Here is a 21,283-nt window from a genome sequence, read left to right on the forward strand (position 1 = left end):
CACGCGCCACCGTTTCTCTTTCCTACTTCCAGGAGGAAGGAAAAGCGGTCGGGTCGGGTGCGGCTGGATGTGAAAAATCGCAAACTCAGACATCTCCTCCCCTCGGCGAGGAGCCTGGGGGTGCCGGGGCCGGCCCCGCTCGTGTCCCGGTTGCGGTAACGCTGCTTCCACCACCAAAGCGGGACCCGGCCTCGTGCCGGAGGCTCCCCGGGAGCGGCCCCTAGGCAGGAACCGTCGCTGCTCCAGATTTCCAGCCGAAACCCATCCTCGCCTCACCCCGACTCACCAACCGCCCCTCCCCGTTGCCTCGCCTCGGGGCTCCGGCGAATTTAAGCCACGTTTCACAAGCGACGCCACTTCGTTGCGGGAGACACCCGTGCCGGGGCCGCGGGAGCGACCGGCACCGCCGCCCTGCTGCTGCAGCGGCTGCGGGAACAGGCAGGGCTTCGCACCGGGCCGAGCAGCCCCATGCCCCGCAGCTCGGGGCACATCAGGGCTATGGGTGAGCGACAGCGCGGACAAGGGCTCTCCGTGCCTCCGCAGGCGGGTGGGCAGCGCCCCGCGTCCCTCGGGCCGCTCACCTGCTGCTGGATCTTCCCGTCCTCGGTGACCACCCAGTGGGTGGTAGCAGCGGCGGGCCGCGTCCCCGAGGCCAGAAGCGAGCACAGGCCCAGGGCCCAGCCGGAGAAGACCCATACCCGCCCCAGCCCGCCCCGCCCGGACACTCCAGCCACCGCCATCTTTCCCAATCCCGGTCTGCTCGCAGCCCCCGGAAGCGGAACGGCCGCCGCCGCCATTTTGGGAGCGGGCGGTGCCGCGCGCTCGGCCCGGTGCGGCCGCGCCGGGGGGCGGGGCGGGGCGGGGCGGGGCGGGGGCGGGCCCGGGTCGGTGCCCGAGGCGGCGCCGTGAGCGCCCGGCCGGAGCGCTCTCAGTGCCGGGGCAGCCCCGGGCTGAGGGGCGGCACAGCAGCGGGGGCGCAGCCCTGGAACACTGTTAGAGCACCGCGTACCAACTGCCACGCGCGGGGAGCCGGGTCCGCCCAACGGCGCCTTCCCGCACCCCTGGCAGCCGCCGGTAACGGCCGAGCTGCTGTCTCGAGCACAAGGCCGGCGTTAAATGCCAACAAGCGCCGTGTAGCGACACGCTGAGGGCTTCAATTTAAAAGAGGTAATTTTTGTCCGGGGCACTGGAACATTTGCCACCACAGCTCGAGGGAACGACTTTGTGCCCAGCGCAAAGCAAGCCGTACCTGCAGTCATGCACACACAGTTAATGCCAGCCTTCCTAGGAGCTGGATGAAGAGAGCTCTGAAGGCCACATCCCTTCTAATGCTTTTCAGTTACACAGCAAAACCCGAACTTTTCCTGTTCTAGTTGACAGTAAATACCAACCCAGCAGCGGGAGCCTGTTTCCCCAGTACCGAGAGAAATCTAAAAGCTGCCACGTTCAAATGCTGTTCTGTTCAATCTTTTTGCAGTCCAGCTTCTTGGGAGCACCAAACTTCCTGGTGCCTATTAAACAGCAACATTCATTTGCAACTCAAACTCATTAAATGGAAATAAAAACAAGTTTAAAAATGATGTGTCAGTGGTTCAATGGATTTGGTTTCTATCAGCCTAGAGAAAATACCTCACAAGTATGATAATTCCTTACTGCTGCCAGAGTTTTCAAATCGGGCGTATTAGATTCCACAAAAAACCCTACGCTGCTCTTCCAAGTGGCTCTTGCTCTATTGTAAGTGCCAGGAAAATCCACAAATGCCAGAGGTTTATGTCTACAAAGGAGACAGAGGAGTCCTGCAGCTTTATCCAGTAAAAGGAGAGAGTTCAGTGAGGCACACAGCTGTGGGGTTTCTCTCTGGGGTTTTGGAGGGCGCAGCCTCCTTTTATCCTAAACTGGCTGCATGTTGCCCTCTTCCTTTCCCCACTGGCTGAGGTACCAGGAAGGTACAGCCTTCCTGAACCGCCTTCCACATATTCCTCCCTTGAATCTACCATTTTACCCCGAAATTCAGAAACTCGGGCTTGTACAGAGCCTTGTCTGTTTCAGGAGCCAGGCTGTCCAGGCTCTGCAACAAACCTGCTGCCCAAAGTTAGGAGAGACATTGAGACCCATTTCAAAGATGTTAACACCCACACCTTCATCCATCAAATTGTTTGTAAACATTTGCTTTCCTCTCCTAATGTACTAACAAAGTGTATCACACTGTCAACATCGAGGAGTTTGAGTAAGACAATGACTGACTCCTTTTCACCGAATTTCCAAATAAGATGTAAACATGCAGCTTTTGCTGAATATTTAAATTCCCCCTCAAAATTCTGCATTTGAAAGTTGAAATACTTAAAACTTGAAACAGTTAATGCAGTCTTATTATGATCCATTCCTTAGTGGTAAACAGCTTTCTGGATCTACAGCAACCTAAGGAGTAACCGAACTACAACAAAAAGGTACCACAGAACTTTTACTAAGATGACAAAATACTGCAGAGTAACTGTGAAACAATGAGCCAAACAAAATTACAAAATGAATTTATTCCAAAGCTGTAAGGGAACATTTACAATTCAACAAGATGGTAAACAGGTGTTTCCACAAGAACTCACTATGTTAAAATTAGATAGGAAACTGGAGAAAAATAATCTAACTACTTCTGAGGCCACAAGAACTTTGCACATCACCTCTGAAATACAGGAGTCACACAAAGAAAACTCACTCAAAATTCAGTGAGAATAGAAGCTGCGAGTACCTAGTTACTAGTCTAAATACAAGCTATGTTTAGGCTTTAGGATTACATTATTAAATCCCCTCAAAATACCCATTATAGCCACAAGTGCAAAATGACTTTTCCTTTTTTCCCTCCCAATAGAAGCTTATTACATATCTAGTACCTATTTTCAGAGTGACATTTTGACCTCAGAAATTTCTCCTTCAAAGCTTTTAGCCAAGTTTCATGATTTTAATGCCAAATCAGAGTTTAGCAGCTGGCATGTAATGAGAAATCCAAAGTCAGCTCACATGTCCTGGAATGTCCAAAATTTCCTACCTACTGTTCCAGAGTTAAGCAAAAACAGACTTTGAATTTAGCATCCTCAACAGATGTTTCTAACTTGGACATAATTTTGGTATTCTGGCCTTCTGATTGCTGATTGTAGTGATAAATATTAAAGAATGTTAATGAAAACACCTGAATCAGATTCACAAGCAAATACAAATGGAACTAGGGTGGGGAGACATCACCTGTGGATATTGCTGGGCAAAGAAAAGGAGGGTAAGAAGTATTATTCACTCTTCTAAAGCCTAAGGTATTTTTCATCAACATGCTCTGGAACACTTAATTAAAATTCTTTTCCTGTTTTGACTTCTTTTTACTATATACTAATTCCTTTACAATGTTGAATGACCTGAGAAGTTAAAATTTTGAGTGGTGAGAATTAAAAAAAAAAAGCATTGTGCTCTTACATTGTATTTTCTGGGTGCACACCAGTAAATAAAAATCTCAAGTTGCTATGAAAAAAAATAGCATGGAATTGTTAATTTTTCCACCTGAATCAAACTATGTAGCTGGAATTTTTCAATGTTACCCAAAATACAATTTTATTTATATATTTTTAAATGCAACTATTGGTTAAAAAAAACCAAAACACACACACACACAAAAAATCACAAAACAAGAAAAACCAACCAACCAGCCCACCCTCAAGTGCCAACTAATCCAGAAATCTGCATAAAACAGAAAAGAGCCAGAAACGCCTGTGGTCCAGCTCCAGTCTAGGAAGCTTAATCACTGCATCAGTCTTTACCCATTCCTGAAATAATTCGTCATTTATTGTTTTGGTTTTTTATGCTATTAATTTACTGAGATTTCACGGCATAACTATATGCACATATTCATATTAAACATTAAAAATTAATTTTCAAAACATCACATTTGTATTACAATGCACGGAGAAGAGTAAGATGTGCAAACCAAAAAATGCCACATTCTCCACATCTCTAAGTAAGAAGACTGCTTCATGCTACAAGCAGAACAGATTTCCAGCCATGTTGCAAACTTAAAAAAAACAGCATGTATTTCATTCAATTCAATTAAAGAAAGTAAATCAAAGCAAATTTAACAATGGTACTCTTCTCCACATATTGCAAAATATGGTTATACATGAGGAAAGGATTACTTCAGCTGCTAAGCTTATCTAACACATTATTTCTGTTGTCATGCCTTTCCTGTCCATTACTTAATACATAAACTCGATTATATATTTCTGTTATGCAGTAGCTGACTTTTAGGTTAATATACAAACTGTCAAGATGCAGCTTTTGATGAAATATCTATGCTCTTTTCCAATTTTGAATCTTGAAGACACTTCAAAAGTAAGAACCCAAATCTGCTGACTGTAAGCATCCAAAAATACAGTTGCAGTTTCACTATGGACAAGTTGTAGTCCGTTAGAAAAGTAGATCATACATACAAAGGTATAAAGAACATTTAAGTCAGTCTCAATGGAAGGCAGTCCTTGAAGAAAACAATGCTCCAAGCAAACTTGCCGAGTAGCACTTTCACTTTAGCCCTTCAGGGGCATGGAAGATTTAGCAGTCTTCTCAGTAGATTCTTCCTCGGCTGCGATTGCCACGTCCTCCCCAGCCTCTTCCTCGTCCACCCCGGAAACCACCTCTTTGCTCTGAAATAGAAGTTGAAACTTTTCAGGCAGGTTTTATGTTGTATACAGATCCAAACTGAATAGCAGGATCTGGAGGTACTGAAGGGTAACTTCAGTCCCTGAGGCTATGCCTGCTTATGGACCATGAGATTGCTGACTTATTTTCTGATGGAAAATGGACCCCACTAATTTTAAAAGGAGGTCAGGAGAACGAGCTCATCCAAATTAAGTGCAGCCTTTCTGCATACTAATACTGTGATACATAACTGTCCCTGTAATTTAGGACCATATTTGGGCCAATCCATCACCACAGAATTGAAAACTGGCTGCTTAGCTCTTCCTTCTGTTCAATAACACAATATTAACCTTGAGGTGTCAGTCTGACTTGCTACTAGTGATTTTATGGAACTATGGAAAACTAGAACTTTGTCTTTCTATCTGTCCTTTCCTATCTTTAACGTTAAGTTATCACCAGCATATTATACTTTTTTCTGGGGCTGATATTAGTTACAAATCCTAGCTAGAGATGGATACCACACAAAATACTTGCATACTGTAAATTTAAAGTTTTTCCTTTCTCTTTTTTAAGAACTTATCTTATCACAGCAAAAAAAATCCCAACAACACAAACTCTAATTAAGTTTCTTTGGATTTGTTTGAAGATGTACCAAACCCTCATTCCCCCTTCATGATTTTTCTTCATGTACAGTCTTAAAATACAGTTTATATTAATCTACAGAGAGAACTGCATGCTGGTTTTAAAGGCCATAAAAATCAGAAGCTGACTGATGAGGCTGAAGCATCTCACTACCAAGAAACAGTAGCAAGCAATAAAACATTTTTGGTTGAAAGCTTCCCAATCCTTAGATCTGCAGGATTACAAGCTTATCTTGAAAGACACAGGTGTGTCACCTGAAGTCTAGAATAAGAAATTTTCAGATGGTGTTATCTCTTCTCTTTGCTTTATGTATCTGCCAAAGCTTTATAATAGTTTTTCAACCCATGGGTGTGGGTGACCATTTGTCAAGTTTATTTGACCATTTACTTGCCAGAGGTAGGACCAATGGACCTACAGTAAAGACAGGAATTGGCTGCTGCCATTGCTGGTCCTACTCATTCAGTCTGCAACTGCTTTTGTGCTTCACCGAAAAATATGACTTGCAGAAAGGCAGATTCAGTGTGACTGGGAGCATGAGGACATAACTGTGTGTATGCACAGTGAACCTGGCAATTCCCAGAACTTCTGGATCAGGTCTGCAACATCACCAGTGGCTGTAATAGGAATGCAGCACAGGTCCAGTCGTATGACAGGAGGTGACCCAGCACTGCCATTTGCTGCAACTGGCCTGTTCAATGGGAAACCAGTGCACTGTGTGTCGTAACAGAGAACACAACAGTTCAATTACTAACTCTAGGTATTAAAACACTACTAAAATTAACTTGCAAATGACATAAGTTATAGGCTGGTGACATTCAAACACTGCCAATACATCAACAGCTAGGAAGAGACCATCACAAACAAAAATTCATGACAGTAGAATTTGATCTTCCATGAATGTGATATTTATTTTCCCCACCCCAAGACACAACTGTCACTAGACAAAGTTTTTCCAAGCTGCCTAACTTACCGTAAGAAAAACTACCCAGGTTACTGCTGTATTTTCCACTGGGAGGATTATATATTTGCCTGGCATCCCTTTTTGGTCCTGCTGAAGCTTTCTTTGGGGGTGAACTTGAGGTTGTATCTTCACTTGCTCTTTTTTGACTGACAGAAGAAAACAAAAATGTATCATTACAGCCCTATGGTGACAAGTACAGTAACAGTAGCTCAGCCACACAGTTTAACCACTGGAAGGCGGCAGCAGCAGCCAATGACAATGCCCTGAACAACAGTATCTCAAAAGAGTCTCCAGTTGATTGTCTTTAGTATCCCTAAAGCAGGACTAAGAGCATCACTCACAGCTACAGGATGGGTGTTCTTTTTGATGTGAAACTTTTAGCTCACATTCTGTCTGTATTGTACAGACACAGCTTGGGAGAATAATTTTTACTTTTTACAAAATAAACCCCACTATTTTCTTTTATTGTATGAAGAACTCTTACCTTGCATCTGCCTTCTGTACTGGTTTCCAGGACAATGTAACTGTACTTTTGTAAGAAGGAGGAATGTGGAAGAGATCCTATGGATGCAGAATTGGACAGTTTATTCTACAGTTAAATTTATGTCAACTGCACTTCAAAATTTTAGCTACTTACTGAGACTCCAAAAAAACCACTTCTTTCCAATAATTTTAAATCCTTTAGTCCCATGGCAGAGAAAGAAGGCAGTAGAATACTGCCTTATCTGACTGTCTTTACTAGGAAATTCAAGTAGAATTTATCTTAGCAGAATAGTGTCTTACGCCGACCAAATACAGAATTATAGACTAGTTTGGGTTGGAAGGGATGTTTAAACACCATCTACTTCAATGACCCTGCAATGAGCAGGGACATCTTCCACTAGATCAGGTTGCTCAGACCCCCATCTAATCCAGCCTTGAATGTTCCAAGGAATGGGGCATCTACAGAGAAAGCCCAGGCTTTCAGGCTCTCTCCTTTCCTGTGCACATCACGCATCTTACAATGAACTACAGTGGCTCCGGCTGGAAGACATCTGATATCCCTATGATGGTACAAGATAGGCTTCTCTATATGGTGGGCTGAGTTTTTGGTTTATTGTGGGAAGTGAGAGTGAAGAAAGAGAGGAAAAGTGGATTAGAAGAAATCAGAATGGTTTCATGGGCTCCAGATGAAAGTCTCTTTCTTGCAGCCCATCTCTTCTAGGTGTTTTGCAGAAACAGGTTCTGTACAGAAGCTTGCTTTGCCTCCTCCCTCCTTTTTATCTCCCTGCACCTCTTTGAACTATTCCGTACTCCCCACTGACACTGTAGGAAAGGGAAATGACAGGAAAATCCAGAGACCCCTAAAGAAGCAAGGTGGTCTTTTCCTGGGGACAACTAGTGCTGCAAGAAAGTGTGTCCACACCCGATCCCAAGACAATTAGCAGCAAAAGCTAAGCTGCTAGCACGATCAGCAAGATCCACCTCTCTTCAGCACCAACTCCGAGCTGCCTATCACCAACTAACACAATAACACAAAACAACTTGGTTTAAATCTATTTCTTTCTTCTGCATAGGTTACTCTGCAGTGGGAATTTAGTAATTCATAATGTGAGGACTTACCTTGATTAAAACATTAATGTTATTGGTTATTTTCAAGGCAACCACTTTAATCTTGTTCTGTAAAAAAAAACCAGACACCAATGAGCATCTAGTAGCTTTATGTCAACCTCATTACATGAAGTAATAACATTAAACACACTGCTCTTCCTAGTTAATTGCTATTGTAATTAGTAGTAGTGATAGTGAAAGGTGTGTACACTTCCAAGTTTTTATTACAGCTGCTTTTAAGATTCTTGTAGTTTCACACTAACTAGTTCCATTTAATGTTCCAGTGTAGTTCCCACTGTGGGTTTTTTTGCTCAACAATGAAAATTTCCCCTTCAAAACAAAGCACAAAGCACAATTAAACCAAATAGATGTGGCTGCAGCGAGCAGCTGAAAGTTGAAATTAGATCATCTTCACTTGCAAAATGGAGCATAAGGTAACATGCACTTGCAATAATGTTAGCTCTATTATTCCCTTAATCTATTTGCATACTTAAAACTGACTGCAGCCTATTAATATGTACCAATGGTTCTTTCAGTAGGCTCAATTAGAAAAATCTGAATTCCTGAACAATTCTTACCTCCTCTGTTTTCAAAGCTTCTCCTGTTTTTCCTTGAAGTGCCAGACGAAGCTGTCGAATATACACCTGCAGCCCTCGAGCAAAATACTGTAGCCTAAAACATTTAAAAGCAATCCCTTAGTAAAATTTACATAGTCCTGTAGAAACAAAAGCATAAGCAAAGGGAAGCTGTAGTCTTGTTTCTTTCCCTTAAGGAAAAATGCTCCAAGTAAGTTTTTGATCAATTGAATTTAGCATCCAGACAATAATTCACACTTTAGAGTCAGAGAATTATAAAGGTTAGAAGAGACCTACAGCATCAGCTAATGCAACTGTCACACCTAAACCATACCCCCAAGTGCCACATCCAGATGCCTCTTGAACACTTCCTGAGACAGTGATTCCACTACCTCTCTGGGCAACTTATTCCAGTGCCCAACCAGTCTTCCAGTAAATTTTTTTTCTCTAGTATCTAATCTGACCCTTTCCTGGTGCCACATAAGGCCATTTCCTTGTCTTTTCCATTGAAACATAGCAGAAGAGACCAACTCCTACCTCACTACAACCTCCAGTCAGGCAGTTGTAGAAGCCAATGAGATCCCCCCTGAGCCTTTTTTTCTCCAGACTAAATGGCCCCTACACCCTCAGACACTCCTCATGAGACTCGTCATGCTCCAGACCCTTCCATGTCCACTGCCCTTCTCTGGACACACTCCAGCACCTCAATGTCCCTTTTGAAGTGATGGTTCCGAAACCAGATACACCATTCGAGGTGAGGCATCACCAGTGTCAAGTACAGTGGGACAATCACTGTCCTGGTCCTCCTGGTCACATTATTCTTGATACAGGTCTGGATGCCATTGGCCTTCTTAGCTACCTGGGCACACTGCTGGCTCATACCCAGCTGGCTGTCAACCAGCACCTCCAAGCCCCTTTCTGCTGATCAGCTCTCAAGCCACTCTGGCCCAAACTGCAGTGCTACATGGGTTGTTGTGACCCAACATTCCACCTTATTAAATCTCATGCAGTTGTCCTCAGCCCATCCAAAAGCCTCTGCAGACCTTCCTACCTTTGAGCTGATCAAAACTCCCACTCAACTTGGTGTTGCCCACAAACTTACTGAAGATGCAGTCAATCTCCTCATTCAAGTAATTGATAAAGATGTTGAATAGGACAGGCCCCAGTACTGAGCCCTGGGGAACACCACTAAAACTTTTTAACAAATACCTTGTACCAGAACATTAACGCTTACCTGATTTTGAAATCTTTCAATTTCTCTGCATTCAGCTTGGCTGTGAGGAAGTCTGGAAGTTTGCGACCTAGCTGATGGAAGCTATACAATAAACACTCCACATAGCTGAATTGCAACTTGGGCTCTTCATTGCCAGCATTTTCCCCATTTTCTGCTTCCTCTGGTGGGAGGGGCATATACTCCTGAAGAACAGAAAGGAAAACAAATGCATGAGACACATTTATGCTGACTGACTGCTCTTTCACAGTGTTTGAATTGGATGTTTTATCTGTGCCAACAATTTAAGAAGTATCCACCATCTCTATGCTAATAAATGAAGTACTGAGTAAAGTCCTGGTGCAGGTTGTTTACTGACACTTCTGTGACTCAACTCAGAGGAAATACTATGGTGGCACAATTACCACAGGAAGCAATAATGTACTGCACCAATGCTTCTGAAATAGTGCTGAATTTGCTTTGAATTGTCAGTGTAGATACAGTGTTTAATGACATCAACATGAGTCTCTCATTACTATGAAATTTAAAAAGAAGAAACACACATGAGTTTACTGGATTAAAAACATTATTCAGGTAACAGCTTTCTATCTACAAAGGCTTTAAATTGCAAAATTATATTCAACATTCTATCAGTGGACAGGCATATCTCTGAAATAGCCACTTCAGAAAAAGGATAAAGAGATGAATACATAAAAATAACTTGTTTTGATGAAAACTTAATTTCTTAGTGTTTTACATGAATAAAAATTGAATTAGTCTTACCAGTAATTTATCAAACAGCTTCTTCAAATTTGATTCAAGCTTTTCCATATCACCACAAAATGAACTCATTTCAGCGAGAAGCTTCAAAACCTACACATAAGGATAGCCAGGTTTTTGTGTGTTAACTGAAAGTACACAAGCTTAACATTCAACTTAAAATCAATTATCACATCACTATGGCTGGCACAGTAGAGGCCAGCTATTACAACTAAACCCCTCCCAAAACAGCAAGAAGGAATTCAAGGAAGAACATGCCTAATTTGTTTTTCCTGTCTGTAAAGAGAAACACAGGTTTGTGTGTCTAATCCCAACAAGCATTAGTCAACAAGTAAACAAAACTTAATCTTCCACATCTGCAGCACAGCTCACCTTCAAGTGAGAGCCACAGAGATCTAACTGAAGCCATAGCACTGATTAATGTAAACAAAATTACACACATTAAGCCACTCCCTTAGGAGGCTAAATTAGCCCAAACTATGCAACCATCATTTCAATAAATGCTATGTGCTTAAAAAAATTGAGAGTAATATAAAAACGATTACACTGATCTACTTATTCTACCTTGCTTCAAAAGCTTGGGACAGATGACACATGCTTTAAAAGGCAATGCTCAGTCATGCCTCAAGGGAGCAAATGTTTTTTCTAGTGCAGCTGCTTTTCCTACAAGCCAAGAAATGAGAACTACTTGAGGAAGCAGCTTATGATTTTTAAAATAGCTGTCTTTATCTAGGATGGTTATTTTTCACTATTTGGAAGACATTTTAGTTTTGGCTTACCTCTAACTGGATATCAAGACCCTCCACTAGAGTAGTCAAAGAGCTGAGGTTTGGCAGAACATGCTCACAGAAGTAAGTAACAAATTTTGTGGAATGAACATTTTTCTGAAAAAAAACCCAAACCCACAAATAAACCATCACACATCATTCACGTTACTCTTGAGTCTGAAGGGGCTAAGTGTTTTTCTCCCATCACCCCTCCACCATTATAAATGCCCACCTCACAGCTGTACCTTAAAGCTTTATTAAACTTCCCTCTTATTTCTAAGACACAGACCTCCTTGCAGGTAGCCTAAATTCAGAGGATGTCCCCAACAGCAGCTGTAAAGATTGCTTGCAACCCAAGAATAGGCCCTTAAGCTCTGCAATTGCCCGGCACTAGACTTGAAATAATAAAATTCATGCAAAATAATGTGAGAATCCTGTCATAATTCACTGTAATTGTAATCTTAAATTTGAAAAGAGAAGAGACTAACACAAAATATTGTTGTAGTTGGAGGCTGTAAGGATGTTTTCCAACATTTGGATACTTTAGAGGTTAAAAATAGAGAAGTACTGATTTGTGGTCTTTCAAACATAATCATTGGGAACACCAAAGCCAAGCTCCAACCATTAACTTTCCTCAGTAGTCCTCATGCAAAGCAAACAAATACGTACTGAGAACAATGGCACTGCCTGCCGAGTGCACTGCAGAAGTCTGTCCACACAGTCCGTATCTGATGGATTGAACGTTTGTTCCAGGTCAGCCTGTTCAGCTACCAGCTCCACCAGTTGCTGCCTCCCACTGACTGTCTGTAAGCTTTTTAATCCAGACAATATTTTCATGAACAGAACAAATTCCTCGCCTGTCACATCTTCCAGAACCTTAACAGAGAAACAGAAAACATATTTTTGTGGTGGCAATTTGCAAACCTCCAAGTCAAACCTACCCGATTTGAAAAGGTAAAGTATGCAAATATTTAGCATTTAGTTATTTCAAAATAGAAGTTTGAAGGAACATATGAAAACGTTTAGTATAACTGAATGCACCTACAAATCAAAGCAACTGTCATCAAGTTGTGCATAGGAAACAATTTTTTTAACTCTAAATTGAGAACAAAGTCCTATCTAACAAAAATCAAATCCTTCAGGCGGAATAAATGTTAAACAAGTATCTAATCATTATTGGTTATTTTAAAATTTTTGCATCTTTCTCAGCTTAGGGAATGCACGGAAATTTCCTAAGATTCCACAAAGACAAATGCCAAATGCTGCACCTGGGATGAACCAACTTCCCTGCATCAGCACAGGTAGGGGACTGACTGGCTGGGGAACTGCTCTGCTGAGAAGACTGAGGTTTCTGGGTGACAGCAGGCTAACACAAGTGACAGCACCATACCTTGGGCGAAAAGCAGTGTTCTGGGCTAAGGACAAGAGCAAAGCCTAAGGGAAACAAAAGGAACAGAGGATTGACAGGTCCTTGGCTGGGCTGTCATCTGACCAAATGTGGAATACTGCACCTAGTGTTGGGCTCTCCTATATGAGGAAGTGCTTGATAAGCTTTAGGAAAGCAAATCAACAAGGTGATCTGTGTCTAGAGCACATGAGCTGTGAGGAGAACCTAAAGCAATCGGGCTTTTCCAGCCTAAAGGAAGAGAGCTGTATGTGGGTGGGGCAAACTAACTAATCTTCCAACTTCAGAGCAAGACATCACCCATAGCAGCCAGGTTCTGTGATGAGGTGGACATGGTCAGAATGAAACAATGACACAAAACTAAAAGGGGAGGTTTCAACAGGATAGAGGGGGGGAAAATGATCTCTTGCAGACAATTGAACATTGAAGCTGGTTGCCCAGAGAGTATAGGAACTCTCCTTTGTTAGAGGTTTTCAAAACCCAACTGGAAAAAGCACAAAGAAGTCTGATCAGAATTCAGCTGAGCACGATTCACTGAGCTGATCAATCTCTCAAAGATCCTTTCTGATGTGAATGATTAGGTCCAATTCTAATCAAAGTCACTCTTACAAAATTACAAGAGCCATGGTTTTAACATTACCACAAAAAATGCTGCCAACTTTGGAGTGTATCAGAATAGGTAACTGCAAGATCAGATTTGTACAATGCTCAAACAGACCTCCAAAACAACACCAATGATAAGGGATGGTTGAACAATACTTGAATTTGAACTGAAATCAGACACTCACCTTCTTTGATTCAGTCAATATGAATTCCTCCACCTCCTTTGTCATCACTTCCTCTGGTAAGGTTTTCAGTTTTGTAGAAAGGAACTTAATGGCTCGCTCTCTCACAATATCCTCTCCCTGAAGAATCTGACTGAATAAACCTCCCAAAGTCCCTGAATGAAGAATAAATTGGGTAACACAAATTATTTTAGAAGTTGTGACCTGGACCTTTTACACAGAGGAAGAAGTCCCTCCTTTTAAGATCCTATAATACATTTTAAAATAACTGCTATACTAACTTTTTTTAAAAAATTACAATTTTCACATATCTTGACATAAAAATTCACACTCTTTTATTAGTCTGCATAATTCAAATACATAGTTATTAAGTTCAGTACTGTTTGCAAAACCAAACAATTAGTGTGTGTCTCACTTTTGCACTGTACTAGCAAGATACAAAATTGAGTCCTATACTCATCCTACTACAGACTGGAAAATATTAATAAAAGCCATGTATATAAAAACGTGTCCTTTACCTTTAGCATCCATCTTAAATATACTGAGCAAGGCATTGTTCACCAAATTGAATTCTGCAGAATCATCTGGAGAGAGAAAAAAAATTAATATACATAGACTCAAAATGGAAAGGTAAGAGCAGAAAACCAAAATGGCTAACATTGCACAAGAAGTATTCTGTCTTCAGCATTTACCTATAAACAACATAACCTGTATTTTTAAAAACTATTAGACTGAGGAAGTTAAAAACAATGATTATGGAAGCTGAAAGCAAAAAAAAAAAAAAAAAATCAAAACTTGAAGGACTGAAAACTTGAAGGGAAGTTATTAATCTATATATTTAGTTATTTTAATAAACAAGCTAACTTTCACTTAATTTATGTAAAATACGTAGTTATTTATATTTAAACTCTTAATTAATTTACAGTATTTCTATGTGGCAGGAACTATTTCTCTCTTAAACTAAATGGAGAAATACATAAATCTCAGAAAACCCAAACCTATCTTATTGAGAAGCCCAGAGTCTTAACCATGCAGTTTTAATGGAAGTTTGAACACCTAATATTTAGTACTTTATAACTTACTGAGATTAAATGTATATTAAATTCTGAATTTACCCCCAAGGTATTTATTTTGCACCAAAAGTACAACTGTGTGGAACAAAATGCCCTCAGGCCATTTCAGGTTCTAGAAACTGGATCAGAAATTCAGTAACTCTTTTTCAGAAAGCAATTTGCTGCAGTCCATAACTGGAAGGTTTCCCCCCCCTTGCCTTTTTCTACAGATGCTTTCAGAGAACTTGAATGAAAAAAAATTGTTTTATTTAAAAGACAGATTTTTTGTTTCAATTAGAAAAATTACTGCCCTTTCAGCCTAACTGTACAGCAAATATAAAACAGGCGAAAACACAAGAAGGACAGGAACAGCACTGGGATAAATTATGAATCAATGAAAAATGTTTTACAGAACCAAAACTGTATACATATTTAGGTGTGACATGAGGAGATCAGCCAGGATATGTCTCTTACCTGACTGCAGAAGCTGGGTCAGTATGTCTGCTACCCGAGGAAGATTATCTCCAGTAGCAAACTGAGGCAATTCCTTGATTGCTTGTCGACGGATCTGTTGAAATTGTCAATAACGTAGAAATTAAAAAAATTTTAAAATTTCAGGAATTACATAACACCCCAAATCCCAGTATTTTGACATATTCATGAAGAAAATAATGTATTTTTCTTAGAGCTAGGCAACACTGGAGAAAAACCAAATTCACACAGCACTTTTGTTCACAAAACCATTCATATGATTGACAAAATAAAGGCTGGAATGTGCATTATTAAGGAGTTCTATTTGCTGACAGGAAGGACAGTTCTACAGTTGTGCAAATGGCAGGGCTAAGCTCTAGGGTTTGTTCCCAACACTGAAAAAAATCCTTCAATAATCTGTCGAAATCCTTTAAGACCTGATAAACAGAGATGCTTCAAAGGTACAGCTTCTACCAGTACCAAAGAACCAGCATGAAGCATCTCAAGAAGCACAACAGTCAGAATCACATCCCCGTGGTTCTCAGGTGCAAACAAGATTCTGTCTCCCAGCAGCATTTATTCATCAGAATCAGTTACCACAAAGTGCCTTTTGATAGGAAACCATGTGAATGCTATTCAAATAACTTCAAATGCTATTCAAATATTCAAAGTTTCTTTCTACAGAGTTATTCCTTTGATCAGTGGTGGGAGCTAAAAAAGATAAATGAAAACTCATGCATCTTCCCAAACCACCACACAATGAATTAAATGCAAGAATACAATTAAATTTATCTTCTCCAAAGATCAACCCTTTTCTCCCAAAAGACACAGACCATTAAACAAAAAGAGAAAACAATAGCAAAATATAAATTCAAAGTATCAACTTGCTACAAGGCTCTTATTCTTACAGAAACATCTTCATCCTCACAGAGGTCCAACTGGGCATTGATAGCTGAGTCAGCTAACTCAGGAAAATGCTTGAAGAACTTAGGAATAAACTGGGCTGCAAGTCTCTTCTCCTTGGCACCTCCTTTCACACCATCCAAGATCACCTGGTAGGCATCCTTATGCTGAAAAAACAAAACCAGAATACATAAATGGAAAAACCCTGGGTTATTCTCAAAACAAGGAAAGACTTTTTTCTCCCATTCTCTGAAACTATTTAAGTGAACCACATTATACAAGCTTCTTACAAAGGAATATATTTTTCTCTTAGCCATGATATAGCCATGCCAATTTGGCAATATTTGCCTCTGTTGCCTAGCTTTTACTGTTATTCTGGCTTCTGTCAGTTCAAGCGTGTACCGCTCCAGCTGCTGGCCCTACACCTCTTGCACACTGTGATTAGATTAGTGCAAGGAATTCTGTGATCCCTGCCACTGAACTTGGCCAGTTTTTCAAGGAGTTTCTGCCTTTTGTATGCTCATGTATTGTCTCTGAAGTACAGATTACTTTTCCCAGTAACTGTGCCACTGCAGTGGATCATGAATTCTTATTAACATATATGGTGCTAAAGTATCTTTGGTATCTATTCAGGTAGTTAACTTCACTTGGAATCTCTGGTATCGATTCAGGTAGTTAATCTCGGATGAAACACAGTGCTTGGAAGAACTGTTAAGGGAAACTAGATTAAAAAAAAAATCCCAGAAACCTCCAGTTTTAACTATAGAAATATATATTCCAAATACAGGAAGAAACACTTCCACAACAGTAAAATTTTCTCTAGCTGCTCCAACTAGAATCACATAGGTGCTTCTGATTCTGTGCCTGCAGGAACAAAACTTTAAATTAATTGAAGTTTTTGTTGTGTGTTTCTGAAATAGAAGTCAGCATTATTAGGATACTAGCAGAAATCAGGAACTTTTAAGATTAATTTTCCTCATGGTTGTGAAAAAGAATGCTTAAAACAGCTTATTCTACTTTGAAAAGCAACCCTGACAGCACAGGACACCTTCTTTGCTTTATTTACATTAAATTTCTCAGAGCCACAGAGATACGTGTATCACCACTACGCCACATGAAAGATGTCCCATAGCAAATACAGATACTGATTTACAAAGCAGCACACTGTATTAATGCCCTCTAAAGCAAGCTGCATTTTAAAATTTAGCGCCCATGCTCCTGAAGCACTCCCTACAGTTTGTTGCTAGCTGTGTTGCCAGAATCTGGAGTGGGACACAGATCTGGATGAAAAACAAGCAGTGAATGAATCAGTTGCCTTTCAGCTGAACCACATCATCACCAAGTTCACTCTGTAGCTGGGCCAATGCAGTGGACTCAGCAGCAAAGGCAGGAATGAGCCAGCACAAACTAGCAATGAAAACACACATCAGTACAGACATGGGCTCTCAGGCTGCATGTTAAGAGCAAGTTCTGTTGTAGAACACATAAGATAAAACTTAATACATATGAAAAAGCATTCACGCAGCAATGGAACAGAGTAGCCTGTGTTCCCTGCATTTGTGTTCATGCATGCTAATTACTCCTACCTGTTGCATCCCGGAGTTTGGGTTTAGATTAGGGTTTTTAATTTATGTTAAGTTCTGTAATCCCGCGTTTCCCCCGTGTTGTTCCCCCCCCGCGGTTTCTGGCCCCATGCTGCCTGTTGCCGGATTCTTCCCCCTGTGCCGCTCCTGTAACCACCCTGCCGTCCGGCCCTGGGAAACCTCGTGCTGGCCGCCCCAATCCACACGATCCCGCTCAGCCCAAGGCTCGGTGCCCGCCCCTGCGGGGTTCTCTGGTTGGTCGCGGTTGCTGGCGTCACCGCCACGGCAGCCGCCCCTATTGGGCAGCACGCCGTGGATCCTCTCGCCCCACCCCTCCATAAAGCCCTATCCCGCCGGCAATCAGGCGCCATTTTCTCCCATGCGAGTGCCGGGAGCGGTCGCGTCTTTCCATTGAACCGCGCCATGTGTGACCAATAAACCGTTCCTGCCAAGCACGGAGTAAATGGACAAATTCCTTCCTCTTTGCCGGGTCCCTAGCGCACGGTAACAGCGGCTGGCCAGCCCACGCACCCGAGACACGGAGCCGTGTCCGGGAACCCGCGGCAGCAAACCCCGGCAGCACGTGGAAGCTACGCCACAGCCGGGCTCCCAAGAGCTGCGTGCAGCCGGGGAGAGCGAAAACCCACGCCGCACCTACCATGTAGGCAAAATACAGTTCAGGCAGGAGCTTGTTTTATCTGTACCTGGAGGCATGGAATGCTCTAGAAAAACCACAGGCAACTACAGATGCAGTGTGATCCTTCTGTTTTGTGCATTCCCTTCCCATCTGTAACAAAGGAATGTCCTAAGCTGGATATTAATTGACCAATCATCCATTAACTTCTCTAGGTTAGTTCTTGAGTCAATTCATACCCTGCACAGTGTCCTGTGCCAAGTCTCACAATGCATTATGAAGAAATGTTTGTCTTCCTCTTTATTTTCAGCCAGCTTCCTAATAGTTTTTTTCAACTTCTCACCTTCATTCCACTTGTGGACACCTCATACCTGAGCCCCTTTCTCAACTGAAACACTCTTTTACAAGCTCAGTACTTCTTTTGATGACATAACTTCTGGTAGTCCCCATGCCCATGCTCAATATTTCTTTATTTGAGACAGGGTGACCATGACGTTTTGCAGTAAGAGATCACATTCATGATGTTGTTAAGAGATAATAAAGCACTAAGTGAGATAAAACTGATGAACAAGGAACAATTACTCATGGCTTCTCAGAATGCAGAAATTGGAGCCACCAAGCAAGATTATGAAATGACAAATTCAAAGAGGTAACTCCGTCACAAAGGTTAACAAAACAATGAACTGTTTTAGCACAGAACACCAGAAGCCAGAAGCACACTCAGCTCAACAAAGCATCAGGAAAGTTCACTGAAGAATAACCTCACAAGTTATGCTTGTTACAGAGACACTTCCTCTGGCTCTGGGAACCCAAAAGCTGGAGAGGGGCAAAGCTGGGAGAGTGTTTTAGGAATCCCCACTCTATACTTACCCTCAGAGGTTCTTACACACCTACCTTGTCACAGGCTGCATTTCTTAGCCATGCTGGAGTTTGCTCTACCTAAGATGGCCATTCCTTCCTCACAAAAGCTACTCACAAGAATCAAAGTGAGATGAACTGCATTTCTGAAGTGACAAGGTAACAGCATGTTTTACTCTGCACCTCTCCCTGCATTTTATTTGCACTTTCTTTTTGGCTCTGAGGTGATGCTTTGTTTCACTAGGGCATAACCACAGAAGCAAAGTGAACGGACCTGAATTAAAACTAAAAACAAAAAAACTTTAACATCCCCCTGCCCCCAACCAACCACCAAAATATTTGTTCTCTTAAAGAACTAAGTGACATTGTATAGCAGTGTTCTCGTTTAATTTACAATCCGTGGTTAGATACAGATATGGCAAAACTACTTTCCTGCTTATTGACATTACAACCAAAAGGAAAAAAAAAATCTGCTTTTTCAGGGTGCCATTTGGGAAAATGAGGGACTAATACAATTCCAAAACTAGTTGTAACTAGTCATAATATCTTATACTGGTAATATTCCAAGTAATCTTCTTTTCTTGAGTAATTCAATAATGGTATAAACAAGTGGCAGATCTTGCCAAGATTTTACAGAAAAAATCTTCTTCAATTGGGAAGGTCGACCTTACCTTCTTGCCTCAAGGAAGAAAAAAACAAAGGGCTACGGGAAGCTTTCAAACCATAACAGACTTCACCTTCCCTCAGCAAGCTTTTTAGCAAGACAGCCTGCCAGACGCCCTCCAGATCTGCAAGCGCGCTGGATCTGCAAGTGCGGTGTCAAAAGACTTCAAGGCCCGAATTCGCCAGGCGAAACTCCTCCCCCCTCCTTTGAAAAAACAGCCTGACTCTAGCTAAGAGCCGGTCAATATCCGAGACGCCGCATTTAAAGGAGAGCTGCTGACACAACGCGGATGCTGCAAAAGCGACGGGAGCTACTACGGTCCTTGCAGATCCGCGGGCGCGCTGCTCATTTCCACCCGCCCTGCGCCGCCGCCGGCCTGAGGAAACCCACCCCGAGCACAGCCCCGGAGGATCGCCGGCTGTGCGGCGAGGCGAGGAGGCCCTCCGACGGCACCCCGGCCCGCCCACCCCGCCTCGGCCCGGAACTCCTCGCGGCGGCGCTACGCAAGCCCGAGGCCTAGCGAGGCCTTGCAGGCCGCAGCCACACTGCACCTGGCCCGCCGTCTCCGTGGCGTCCGCCAGGATGCCGTAGTTGCGGTAGAGCTCCTCCACGGTGGGCATGGCGCGGCGGGGAAGGGGCAGAGCCACCGAAACACCGAACCCGCCACTGACGCCGCCGCCGCTCCGGCCGCCGCTCCCGCTCGGGCCGCGTCGTCAGCACCAGCGAGGCGCCAGTCCCGGAGCGGCCGCGCGCCGCCGCCTGCGCGCCGCCGCCTGGCGGTGGGCGGTGGCACTGCAGGGCCGCGACCCGCGGGCGCCAAAGGCGGAGCGGGAGCGGGAGCGGGAGCGGGAGCGGGAGCGGGAGCGGGAGCGGGACCGCGCCCGCGGAGCGCCCAACGCGCCGCGCTCCTGCAGCGCCCGGCCTTAGCGGCTGCTCACCGAGCCCTGCGTTATCCGCCCCGCCACAGACTCGGGCCGGGGCCGCGCTACGGGGTTCTTGCGCTCACAGATGCGCCATGGCCTTCACCTCTTGCAGTTTTTTTTGTTCCCCCCTGCCCTCCACCCCCCCCCACCCCCCCCCGGGTTTTTCTTCATACTCCTTCTCCTTCCCTTGATTGATGCTTTTCCCCAGCGCCTCTTTTCTGTATCCCTTTTTGTCTGTCCTACACAACTACATTGGAAGATGCTCGGGAAGTGCCTGTTGCACGCTGAGCTCCTAGTACGAGACAGACTGCTTTCCTGTGATCTGGTGATTTGCATCTTTTCCTGCAGAAGAAGATGCTCCCTAATTCCAGAAACTGAAGTATCTGCATCTCATACCAACGAAGGCAGCATGTGTTCTTTAGGCTTTAATCGCCAAATAGAAATTGTGGCAAAAGTTTTAAGGCTGTAGCAGTCAGTGTCTTCTCCTTGGATATCAATATGCTTTAGCCTCCTGCAAATTTCACAGGCACTTAAAATGAAAGATGTGAATCTGAGGCTGATCTACACAAAGCACTGGACCTTTTTTGAATATCTTTCCCAGCAGCATGAATGATGCTGTTGGAGGCATTTGAAGCTCCACCCTGTCTCCAGAGTCCATGCAGCAGGGATGGACAGCAGCATCAATCATTTACCACCTTCTTTTTCTCTATTCAGTGTTTTAGCCAGTGGCAGTAGTGACAGCATCACTCATCTTTCTCTCCTTCCTTGAACTAAGACCCAATGCCTTTACCTGTCCACTGGTGGATTCATGT

The 21,283-nt window shown here is 43.1% G+C and overlaps 2 protein-coding genes across 8 annotated transcripts in view; both read right to left on the bottom strand.

The window, feature by feature from the left end:
* Positions 1–1,021, bottom strand: part of TTC17 (tetratricopeptide repeat domain 17) — a 54,846-nt gene extending 53,825 nt beyond the window's left edge. For 3 of the 4 annotated variants that reach the window (XM_053980454.1, XM_053980453.1, XM_053980455.1), the window contains exon 1: positions 582–869. In XM_053980454.1, the coding sequence (XP_053836429.1) occupies positions 582–797 (216 nt within the window). In that variant the 5' untranslated portion in view covers positions 798–869. Of the gene's footprint in view, positions 1–581 lie in introns of all 4 variants that reach the window. The other variant, XM_053980456.1, reaches the window with a different exon arrangement.
* Positions 1,022–2,512: 1,491 nt separating this feature from the next.
* Positions 2,513–20,236, bottom strand: API5 (apoptosis inhibitor 5). Of its 4 annotated transcripts, none has more exons than XM_053980457.1 (14): positions 20,100–20,236; positions 15,815–15,976; positions 14,910–15,003; positions 13,902–13,967; positions 13,387–13,538; positions 11,863–12,069; positions 11,206–11,310; positions 10,430–10,519; positions 9,671–9,852; positions 8,440–8,533; positions 7,874–7,930; positions 6,756–6,832; positions 6,281–6,417; positions 2,513–4,673 (listed from the first exon to the last, which is right to left on the bottom strand). In XM_053980457.1, exons 1-14 carry the CDS (start codon positions 20,166–20,168, stop codon positions 4,594–4,596), a joined length of 1,572 nt encoding a protein of 523 aa, XP_053836432.1. In that variant the 5' UTR covers positions 20,169–20,236; the 3' UTR covers positions 2,513–4,593. The 4 variants fall into 4 exon arrangements, with proteins under 4 accessions (XP_053836432.1, XP_053836433.1, XP_053836434.1 ...); XM_053980458.1 differs by lacking the exon at positions 20,100–20,236 and adding an exon at positions 19,003–19,116; XM_053980459.1 differs by lacking the exon at positions 20,100–20,236 and adding an exon at positions 18,266–18,889.
* Between the last annotated feature and the right edge of the window lie 1,047 nt (positions 20,237–21,283).

This window comes from Vidua macroura, chromosome 6 (genome assembly GCF_024509145.1).
Source record: "Vidua macroura isolate BioBank_ID:100142 chromosome 6, ASM2450914v1, whole genome shotgun sequence".
In the NCBI taxonomy this organism is placed as follows: Eukaryota; Metazoa; Chordata; class Aves; order Passeriformes; family Viduidae; genus Vidua; species Vidua macroura.

Excerpts from the sequence above, each read along its gene's own strand:
- API5 (XM_053980457.1), bottom strand. The coding sequence starts at position 20,168 with ATGCCCACCGTGGAGGAGCTCTACCGCAACTACGGCATCCTGGCGGAC. Across the intron at positions 15,977-20,099 it reads CCACGGAGACGGCGGGCCAG|CATAAGGATGCCTACCAGGT; the intron begins GTGCAGTGTGGC and ends TTGTTTTTTCAG. Across the intron at positions 6,833-7,873 it reads ACATTAATGTTTTAATCAAG|GATCTCTTCCACATTCCTCC; the intron begins GTAAGTCCTCAC and ends CTGCATCCATAG.